The sequence below is a fragment of the Macrobrachium nipponense genome, chromosome 4 (assembly GCF_015104395.2).
Source record: "Macrobrachium nipponense isolate FS-2020 chromosome 4, ASM1510439v2, whole genome shotgun sequence".
NCBI lineage: Eukaryota > Metazoa > Arthropoda > Malacostraca > Decapoda > Palaemonidae > Macrobrachium > Macrobrachium nipponense.
The window spans coordinates 102061386-102073196 of record NC_061100.1 but is presented as its reverse complement, the minus strand read 5'-3'; the positions used below and the strand labels follow the sequence as shown (position 1 = coordinate 102073196).

The 11811-nt window shown below is 36.7% G+C and overlaps 1 protein-coding gene across 1 annotated transcript in view; it reads right to left on the bottom strand.

The window, feature by feature from the left end:
- Nucleotides 1-888: 888 nt before the first annotated feature.
- The window catches only part of LOC135211049 (nephrin-like), a 187015-nt gene continuing 176092 nt past the window's right edge, over nucleotides 889-11811 (bottom strand). Inside the window, 3 exon segments of the mRNA XM_064244107.1 lie at nucleotides 889-3189; nucleotides 4063-4743; nucleotides 6297-6547. Of these exon segments, the coding sequence (XP_064100177.1) occupies nucleotides 4123-4743; nucleotides 6297-6547 (872 nt within the window). The 3' untranslated portion in view covers nucleotides 889-3189; nucleotides 4063-4122.

The window sequence follows — 11811 nt, the reverse complement described above, 5'->3', positions numbered from 1 at the left end:
CATATATTTTAAACTTCAAGAGGAATTTACTTCATTGTGGATTGTATCCCCATATATATATATGTATGTATGTATGTATATTTTAAAATTCCCATTTTAAACCTCCACGAAGCAATTAATATTGAACTTAATGTAACTGTGAAACAACGTACACAAGAACACATTTGATCTCAGTGGTAATTGGATCTGACGAATAGAGATTCTGTCTTTAGAATCAAAGTCAACCCATCTCCACCTTGATACCATGTGGTGTGTTCGCTGCACTGGGTTATATCTGTATAGTATTGTAACTTACTAATTCTATACATGCCCATGTTTATATTTTTGAAAATTTACTCTCAAATAAAGCGTTATTTTAGAATTCATTTTGCCATAAGCCTAACTTGCACCAAAAAGTTATAAAACTGTAATAACCACATTTAGTCTGACCAGGAATCAATTCTGTGCCTTGGTGGGTTAATGTATATTTGAAGCAGTGACTTTATCCGTTCAGCCAGTGGTAAATTTGTAACACGTGTCTGTGGTTGTATGATAAATTGTGTACATGACACATGGCATTGTTTGTACGTACAAATATTAAGATACCGCTATCCAACTAATATCGAATTGCATTAACTTGTCATTGCCTTATACATATGGGATATTATGCATGATAAGCAATGTCTGTCCTGGATTCTAACATGTGCTTTGTTGAGTTGATATGTGACTGATAGTGACCTTACCAATTTAGCTATCAATAGAGGTAATCATGAATTTCGACTCTGCTGTACATTTGTCTTTTGAGTTGCAAATGCTGTGCGAGCACATGCATGTATATATATATATATATATATATATATATATATATATATATATATATATATATATATATATGTGTGTGTGTGTGTGTGTGTGTGTGTGTGTGTGTGTTTGTGCTTGTCTGTGTACATGATACGTAAATGTGCATAAGTGATGTACGTATATCCATAGATGTATTTACTGAACATATTTGTGCTTTAATAAATAATTTAATTCTTAGTATTACAAGTCCTTTTACTGAGATGTCGTGGAAGCTTCGAGAAGTAAAATAATTAGGATCTTGATAATAATAAAAGAGAGAGAGAATAGATAAAGCAGAAGGCTCAAATTAGCAGAAAAAATTATTTAAAAAATAAGCAAAAGAAAATATATCTTTTCAAGGGTTTAAGTTCAAACTAACGTGATTGTTATATTTTTATCTTACAGTAACTGGATTTATATTTAACTCTTTTCTTTCTTTTTGTGTTTTTCCCATTTTTAAAAATCCAATCTTCTTGAACCTAAAACAACAACTAACCTGATTCTTCTCACAGTTTATAAAATATGGTTTGCTATTTGCCAAAATTCGACGAACAAATTATTTCCGTTTTCTGATTATGTCCTGAAACCAGATTATGACATTAATGTTTTCTCTTTTTGAATAGATTTTATTTTACCACATGCAGAATTATATAACGCAATCCACTTGATGAAGAAGGAAATTGTACATCTCTTCGTCGAACGTTATAAAAATAACAAAGATACTGATTCCAAAAGGACATATTTTCAGTTTGGAACAAAACCTCAGGAATTCATTTTTCTCTCGGGTAACCTGTCTTTAGCTTGCCAGTTGCAATGACAACCCACACTCCAGAACGCCCACAGCCCACACCTTCAAAATAACAGCACCAGTAACAACTGAATCACTCTTTTTTTATATATATTTTTTCACTGTAGTTACATAGAGAAAAGTTCTTTTGTGCCGTATAAGAGAGATAAATGCTTAGTTACCCCAACTCAAGGCCACTTAATGACACTATTATACACACAAGCAAAATAAAAAATATTATTTTCTTATACCCCCTTCTTCTTCTTCTTCTTCATCTTCTTCTTCTTCTTTCTCTTGAGGTATATTCAGCGTGAAATTAGGAATACGTCACTGTTTTGTCTCTGACAGTGAGAGAGAGACCCTTGTCTGTAACAAAACGAGATTTGTAAACTGAAGTCAAAGACCTCAGTGTTTTCCAGAGGTCTATTGACTGATAGCACCCTTTTGCTGAAGTAGGAGAAACTTTGCGCAATACGTCCTTTGCTTCACATGTATCTTGTCATTCCTTCCGGCGAAGGATATCCTTACTCCCTCTCCCATGATGAAAAGGAATGATAAGTTAAATAAAGTCTCTTTTTCACGGAAATGTTATGGTCCATTTTTGTATGGAGTTTTTTTTAGTTTTATTTTTATCGTAAACAGCCACCACTCACGACAGAAACACAGATTGTCTTGAGAAACGAACGCACGAAGTCACGAATGGGTCAGGCATAACGCAAGCTCACTCACTCGCAAGTTTCCACGTTCCAGGGAAACCTCCTTCCAAATCGCGAGATTCCCCTTTTTTATCTTCTTTTTGTTTTGATATAAAGACACCCGAAAGAGGAGCGGGGGAAGCCCTTTCAGGAAGGAATCCTTACTGGTTGATGTCCTGCTTTAGGATGCTTTGGGAATTATTGTGCGTATGCTCAGGTGTTGTAAGTGATTGTGCATGACATGTTTTCATTATAACCTGTATGACTTCAGAGTGAATGAGACCACCTGAATTCGGTTGCAATAGACAAGAAGTAGTTACTGCAAATGGATATTAATTTCGTTAATTTTGATACGATTTTCTACACACATATCACGAGCAGAGTGGCCTTTGTCGAAATATGATAATTAGAGATGAAAAAAACACAACTTTTGCAATTAAGAAACCATGTATAAAGAAAAACACTTAACTTTTTCAATTAACATTCCATGTATAAAGAAAAACACTTGACTTTTGCAACTGAGAAACCATGTATGAAGAAAACAATGTCCAATTGTAATTAAATCCATCAAGTAACTGTATTGAAAAAGGTTTATTTTAAAGGTCAAGGATGGGAAATAGCAATATTGCTGAAAAGTTCAGAATATTTCGTTTTGTCCAAAAACAAAAACCAAAAAATTATCATACGTTAGGCCTTTTAGCAAGCTGGTAATTTTCAGCCGAATTTTGTGTGTGTGTGCGCGTGTGTATGTTTTTCTTCGTGGTTTTTTGCGCTAATTTCGTTTACCTAGATAAGGTTTTGTGACCAATTGTGTGAGTATTCCCCCAGCACCTCTTTGGACATCAAAGGAAATGAGGTTTATCCAACCTTCTTCCGAAAGTTCCTAACCTGGAAAAAGGGAGAAAAAATATTGTAAACGCTTTCTGACCACTGGGTGTGTGTGTGTGTATGTATATATTATATGTTATATATAATATATATATATATATATATATATATATATATATATATATGTATATATAGTAGTATATATATATATATATATATATATATATATATATAGATAGATAGATAGATATATTATATATAATATAGAAATGCGTATATTAATTGTGAAATGCTCCGGAGACTAAGACTAATGGTTTAAGAGCATAATAATGGTGTAGTTTAATTTGTCTAAACAGAAAACTATTTTCCCAGTGAAATCAGAATTCAGTCATTTAAAAACACTGTAAGAACGAGATATACTATTTTCCCCATAGTAATACAAATCTTTTTATATTAATTTTTTTCTATGGTACCTCACACGAGTTGTAAACCTGAGATTTATTGGTTTTCAGTGTTGAATACCGTTACCCATACAGATATATATCGAATTTACTGATTTATTTTGTCCCTTAAATCTAATTACGACAGATTTATTTCCCTCACTCAATATAATTTCGACAAATTTATTTTCCCACCTCCATATAGTTTAGACATAAATTTTCCCTCTTCAGTATAATCGCGACAGATTTATTTTCCCTCTTCTATATAATTATTTATTTTCCCCCTTAAATATAATTCAATATAATTTCGACAAATTTATTTTCCTACTTAAATATTATTTAGGCAGATTCATCTTCCCTCTACCATATAATTTCGACAGATTTATTTCCTTCATAAATATGGATAGGCGGATTTATTTCCTACATAAATATGATAGCCAAATTTATTTCCCCAAGAAGTTATTTCATGGAGGCTGAACCCAGAAGTACGAACCTCAGAGCACCACTGAATGGAAGCTGCCCCACTGGATGAAGAGAGCAACTCTCCTGCTAGCTAGACGGAGCTCTCCCTCTGGCTAGGGGAGGACGCTGACAAGTCCTGCTCCGTCAACGGACGAGGAGGAGGAGGAGGAGGAGGGTTCACCACCACTGAAGTCCTGGGACTGTCCCCGCCTTCAGGATCGACGGCTACCGCCGACGAAGACCCCCGGAGCACCAGTGACGAGGCCGACGGAACTCGCTCCATGAGGAGAGGGTCATTCCGGTTCAGGCTCAGGCGATGCTGGGCGTACGATGGTGCGGGGAATCCTTGGCCGTAGGAGGACGAGGAAGGCAGCTCCCTAGGGTATGACCTGGGCAGGGTGGCGGTGGCACAAGGGTCTTGCGAGTATGAAGGCAGGAGCATGGATAGGCGCCGCTGGTAGGATAGGGTGGCGTGGATCGAGGACATGTCGTAAGGGTAAGGGTTGTGCATCGAGTTCCTGTTGGCGCCGACGGGGAAGGAGGGGGAGGTGGGCGTGGAAGACATCCCCTGGAAGTAGGAGGAGAGGGCGTGGTTGGAGGAGAAGTCGTGAGGGTATGTCGAAGGGCGCGCCGACCGAAGGGTGGGGCTTCCTTGGAGGGGGTGGTTGGTCATCCTCATGCCCTCGGCGTCCATAGGACCCATAGGACTTTTCTGTGAGGGAGAAGGAAACAGGAATGAATAAATATAAAGCTTTAAAAGTTAATATATCAATTATATTTATTTTTGTTTTCTCTTTGATTCGTAATATACTTAGATGTGATATATCAATGGCATATTTGTTCAACTCGTTTACTCAGGATATACTTGAATAATAAAAAAAGTGTATATATATATATATATATATAATATATATATATATATATATATATATATATATATATATATATATATATATATATATATATATATATATTATATATATATATTTGTGTGTGTGTGTGTGCGTGTACGTGTCATTACAACTTTACTAATACCAAAATAGTTTTACTATTCAGTTTTTATTACCACTCAGGCAAAGTGTTCCTACGTAGACTTGGCCATTGGGAGCAAAGGGCCCCAATTGGAGAAGCCTGTTAAACGGTTGGAGGAGAGGGCATTGGACCATGAACTCACATCCAAATTGAGTTGGATGAGAGAGAGAGAGAGAGAGAGAGAGAGAGAGAGAGAGAGAATCTCAGCCCCTATAAGAATATAAGAATGTTTTCTTGAGCATGATGTTATATTTCTCAGACATTTGACTTTTAGGAGAGAGAGAGAGAGAGAGAGAGAGAGAGAGAGAGAGAGAGAGAGAGAGAGAGAGAGAGAATAGAATCTCAGCCCCTTATGGGAATGTTGTCTTGAGCGTGATCTTATATTTTTTAGACATTTGACTTTTAGGAGAGAGAGAGAGAGAGAGAGAGAGAGAGAGAGAGAGAGAGAGAGAGAGGAATATTAGCCTCAATATGGTAATAATTTATTAAGCGTGATGTAACTCGTACATATTTAAGATGTCTGAGTTTGAGGAGGGAGAGAGAAGAGAGAATCTTAGCATGAACATGAAAATATTTTATCGATATTGGAATGAGGAAATGGACGATTAGTAAAAAAAAGAAGAAGGAAAAACTACTTGGGGGTAATTTTCAGACATGCCAAAAGATATGCAAGGAAGAAAAAATACATGTTCATTGGAATGTACCTAAATGAACGCAGAAAGAACAATGATCAAATGGGTCCCAGAATGAATTATTGAAATGGAGAAATGCTCTCCGAAGTGAGTCTTCACCTAGATTAATGGAGGGAATATATTTTTTTTTAAGTTTTGCTGGATGTGATGGGTAGATGGAAAACACTGGCAGCTGATTGTATTACATATGAGACACTGTGTACTATATTGGTGTGTGTGTGTGTTGTGTGTTTGTTAATGTATGGGAATTATTTCAAATATGTATCCTATCCCATAGTTAATGTGGTTCATTTGATTGCTGATCGAGAACAATAGAGCAAGAATGATCTAGCTACCGACTATTGTGTGGGAATGAATTTACACATAACTGCTCCAGTAATATTTTCCAGGTTGTTCTGAAACAAAGTCGTATCCTTTGCAATGTTGTCTATGTAACTTAAAGTTCCAATAATAAGCAGAATACAATCGAAAATAATTATAAACAATGCAAAGAATCCACTTCCCCAGGTAGATGCATAGCAGAAGACAAGACAAGACCCACCTGACGTAGGAAGGACTGAGGATTCATGTAGTAGTTGGGGTCGTGTTCCTGGATGTAGTCCTGGGGGGGCAGCTTCTGCTGGTGGTCGTGATGCAAGTCATGGTGCGCCTCCAGGATGAGGGGGTCGTTTGAGACCAGTTGCTTGTCCTGCTGCACCTGCTGGGGTTGAGAAGCCGAGGGGTGCCCTTTGAAGTCTACTTCCTGGACGAGGCCAGTTTTGTATTCCTGGGACACTTCCTTCACTTGGTGGTCTAAGGGGGACGAGAAGAAATGGACATTTTAATGGTGGTGTTTATTTCTTTTTCTTTTTAGGGGGCCATTGCTCTTTCATTCATTCTAAGTGCAGAATCAAAGGGGAATGTAATACAGTTCGGTACTGTATTGTTTGATATTTATGTACTATACGTGCTTACACACACACACACACAAACACAAATATATATCTTTGCGTGAGTGATTTTTTGTATATGTCCCTTTTCCAGTCAATTGCAAACTCTTCCGTGAAAACATTTCAAGAGAGATTTGAGACAACTGATCACAATTTATGAGGGCGTTGCCTTTGAAGTCAGAATTTCAACCTGTAGTTTTTCAGACTCGGAATTATAAATCTATGACTTCGTCAATCAGTGGCTGAGGATCTCAGTCTTACACGAAGATAGATGAAAATAGGCTTAGTTAGGTGCATTCAGAACACGTCATAATTCTCACATGTCCGATCTGTATGTTTAAGTATTGTATCTTTCTCATTTTTCCCTTGATAAAAACCCGTGAGAGAAACTGTATTCTTTCGTGGGGGCATCCCTACGCTCATCTGTTGGCGTTGGGTATTCGCACCTGAGAAATAAAATATGAGAGTTTCCATCATATTTCAAAAACAATCCAACCTGTCATATCACGTAGCACAACACTGTGAACGGAGAGGGGGGAACGAATTAATGAAAAATGAATCGTTTTGTGAACATAATAGCTTTACGTTTTAAAACGTGATATGTGCATTCAGCGGAGAATTCATTAAACGCTGGAAACAAAGAAACACAACGAGAGAGAGAGAGAGAGAGAGAGAGAGAGAGAGAGAGAGAGAGAGAGAGAGAGAGAGAGAGAGAGAGAGAGAGAGAGAGAGTCAACAAGGCAAGCACTAGGCCAAATACTAGATAGGCGGATAGAATTATAACGGATTGTTTGCCCAAGTAAATGAAATCTGGTATCGGATGTGCCGGAACGGAATTTAAAATCAGCGTTTTCTACAATGCAGTTTCTCTCGTAATTGGCTTTACCCATTTACCCTCAGTAAAGGAGGTTTCTATACAGTTTCTCTTATAAATCAGGTTACCTATTTACCCACGATAAAGGTGTTATCTACGCAGTTTCTCTCATGAATAAGGTTACCCATTTATCCACCATAAAGGGTTTTTCTACGCAGTTTTTCTTATAGATCAGGTTACCTATTTACCCACAATAAAGGGGTTTTGTGCGCAGTTTCTGTCATGAATAAGGTAACCTATTCACCCACAATATAGAGGGTTTCTACACAGTTTCTCTCATAAATCAGGTTACCCATTTACCCACAATAAAGGGGTTCTCTACGCAGTTTCTCTCATAAATCAGGTTACCTATTTGCCATGATAAAGGAGTTTTCTACATAGTTTCTCCCATAAATCAGGTTGCCTATTTACCCACAATAAAAGGGTTTCCTACGCGGTTTCTCTCATGAATCAGGTTACCTATTGACCCACAATAAAGGGGTTTAATGCTCAATTTCTCTCATAAATCAGGTTACCTATTTACACTCAGTAAAGGTGGTTTCTATGTAACTTTCAAAAAAGAGTCTTTCGTTCATATTCTCTTTCTTCCGCCTCACTGTCCACCCTCTCTACCAAATGTCCCACAGTGCAACAGCGAGATTTAACCTTCTGTTACACCTTTCAAACCGTCGTACTGCCAATTTCCCTTTCAGTACTGAATGGCCTCATAGGTCCCATCGCTTGGCCTTCGACCTAACTTCTAATAATAAACAAAATCCGCTATCGTTTCTGAAAACCGATTCCTAATAAATAAAATCCTAAAATCCGTTCTGAAACCGATTTTAATAATACAAAAGACGATTTTCGTTTCTGAAACCGATTCTAATAATACAAAATCCTATCGTTCTGAAACCGATTCTAATAATACAAAATCCTATCGTTCTGAAACCGATTCTAATAATACAAAATCCTATCGTTCTGAAACCGATTCTAATAATACAAAATCCTATCGTTCTGAAACCGAGGAAGCGTTATCGATCGGCGCTCGAATTCCTCATCCAAGTTCTTCCTTTGGGATGATTCCCTTTGAAGTGTAGAATTCGTCAGTGGAGGCTGGACTTGTCAGGGGATTTCTTTTTCGACGCATCCACGATTAAGATGCTAATGCGACACATTCCTCGATTCTCAAATGAGGAGATGGATTCGTGAGTCCTGTGCAAAGGACTCATCTTTACAAAGGACTAAAGCTGGATTGATTTCCAAATCGTTAAACGTTCCGGATATGTCACCAGTGAGAATGATATTGCTCCCATTCAGAAAGGATATCTAAGTGAGATGATGTAGACTAAAATTGTAAAGTGAAACATTTAAAAATTCCATGGAATTAACAGAGGAATCAGTGATACTTTGAATGGATTATATGTGAACATTTTATTTCATTCGTCTGATTTATGTGGTAGGATACATTACCAAAGGATGACATTAGCGACCATAACATCAACTAATAATGCTACTGCTATTACGCAGAAGAAGAAGGTTACAATGATTTATAGCCGCAATCTGTATGTGACTGTACCAAGTATATTTGAAGATCTGAGAAATAAGAAGAATTATCTTTCATGCTCTCCTAAAATTAAAATGTAGATTTCATTAGTTTTCATTCTGTAATAACGCTTCAGTAGATGTACTATAGTAGATTCACATCACCCGCGCATCTAATGTTTAGGCCAGTCCCTTACGACGCTCCTGATTGGCTGTTGATAAGTTAATCACGGGGCTGGAAACTCAGTCTCTCTCGATAGTTTGCATAGGCAGGATGTATGTTCCACCTCTCCTGAGGGATATGTTTATCAAAAGTATCCCCAAGGAGAGGTGGAACATACATCCTGCCTATGTGAACCCTAGAGAGAGACTGAGAGTTTCCAGCCTGTGATTTGCTTATTAACGGTCAATCCGGGGAGTCGAAATGGACTGACCCAGACATCAAATTCACGGGTGATGTGAATCCACTATAGTTATGCATTCCATGTCTACTGCTCCCGTGTATTATGTGTTTAAGTAAAACGTGATGGGCCATTATCTTTATTCCAGAGAAGCTGATCATGAGTTTGGCTGAAAACTTGCAATTTGGCTGCAATACGGTAACCAGAATTCTCTCTGTCAGGAATTTCTTTTTACTCAGCAGTTGAAATACGGAGTTATCTTTGAAACATTTCACTGTAAAAGCAGTATTCTGTTAAAGCATGTATCCGGAAGGATTGAAAAGGTCTCAGAAACACGAAAAACACTTATTTGACTGGGGATTGGTAGCAATCATTTTTAACACTTATTGTATTATAATAATACACGGGCGTCGATTAGAAATAGAATATTGGTTTAAAAGCCCTTTATGACGTGACATATATCATAAACTTAATGATATGGAACTGTGTGAGTAAAATCTCTTTGTAGAAACCAGCCTCTCTCTCTCTCTCTCTCTCTCTCTCTCTCTCTCTCTCTCTCTCTCTCTCTCTAACACAATTATATCAAAGCATCATTTTAACAAACGGTTTGATCAGAAGTAATAAGCTTCATTTGAAAGCTCTCTATGACGTGGGAATATATCGCAACCCTGCTGATATGGAACACTGTGAGCAACGTCCCTTTGAAGAAACAGTCTCTCTCTTCTCTCTCTCTCTCTCTCTCTCTCTCTCTCACACACACACACACACACACACACACACACACACACACACACAATTATAACAAAGCATCATTTTAACAAACGGTTCGATCAGAAACAATAATCTTCATTTCAAAGCTCTCTATGACGTGGGTATATATCGTAACCTTTCTGATATGGAACACCGTGAGCAACGTCCTTTTGAAGAAACAATATCTCTCTCTCTCTCTCTCTCTCTCTCTCTCTCTCTCTCTCTCTCTCTCTCAGAGCAAATGGGAATTAATAAAACAATACAGCATTTTTAGTAAGTCCCTTTGCCATCTCGTGATTAAATTCAGGGTTAATCGGCGTTGTCAAACAGCTCCGGGATTTTAGCCACTTAAATTCGTCCCCAGGACAGCAGCTCCCTAACTGACGAGGGGGCAGAGTGTCGCTCGGGGCCTTCAGACAATCGTCGAGTCATTATCTTGTCATATTTACATTAGAGGATTTTCACCAAAATGCTCGAAACGTGGGTCGTTTTAGTTCGAAATTATAAGAGCTTGGCGAAATAGCCGCCGTGGTGGTGTTATTAAACGTCTTTCGGGTGGTTTGGGAATGTTCTTATGTGTAAGGAAAAGCAGTTTTTTTTGTTTAATAGTACACCAATATTGTTAACATTCGTAATTTAAACATGAACTTTGGTTCTATAAACACACACACACACACACACACACACACACTGTGTGTGTGTTTATGGAACTAAAGTTCATGTTTAGATTACGAATGTTAACAATATTCTGTACTATTAAGCAAAAAACTTTTTTTCCTTACACATAAGAATATATATATATATAATATATATATATATCATATATATATATATATATATATATATATATATATATATATAAATATATATATCTATATATATATATATATATATATATATATATATATATATATATATATATATATATATATATATATATATATATACATACACACTATATACTATATATATTGTGAGGACACCCACAGTCTAACAGTCTATATAAGTAGGTGAACACGCAAATATACTTTGGATGAATTGTGGCATATAAAATGAACAGTTACTTCACACGATCGATATTGAAGGTCTTTTTCTCCGTGGTGAAATGTTTTTAAAAATAAAAGATGGAACTCGAGTTTTCAAAAGATTTTGAAAACAAGGAAAAGTAACGAATTTTCTCGTAATATATTTTTAGTACCTTTAAGATAGGAAGAAGAGATATGTGCCAATATAAAAAAAAACAATGGAGTTGAAGGTGATGATAAAATAGTATTAATGACACAAGTATATCTTTCGTATCTGATGATGCAAAGAAAGGGGAAGTAGACATTCTCTTATCAGTTCATTGACAATATCAAAGATCAATTCACCATTTTTTTTTTGAATGAAGATAAGATCGAAGGAATGCTGACTCATTGTCAAATCGAGAACGAGATCAATTGAAGACAAAAGAAGAGCAAAAAAAAATCCCAAATTTCTTCGTGAAAATAATTCAAGAATGAATTACATAATCGAAGATTAGGTGACTTTATGCTGAAGAGGAAAAAAAATAATACATCCTAAGGCTTAATTTTAAACTAT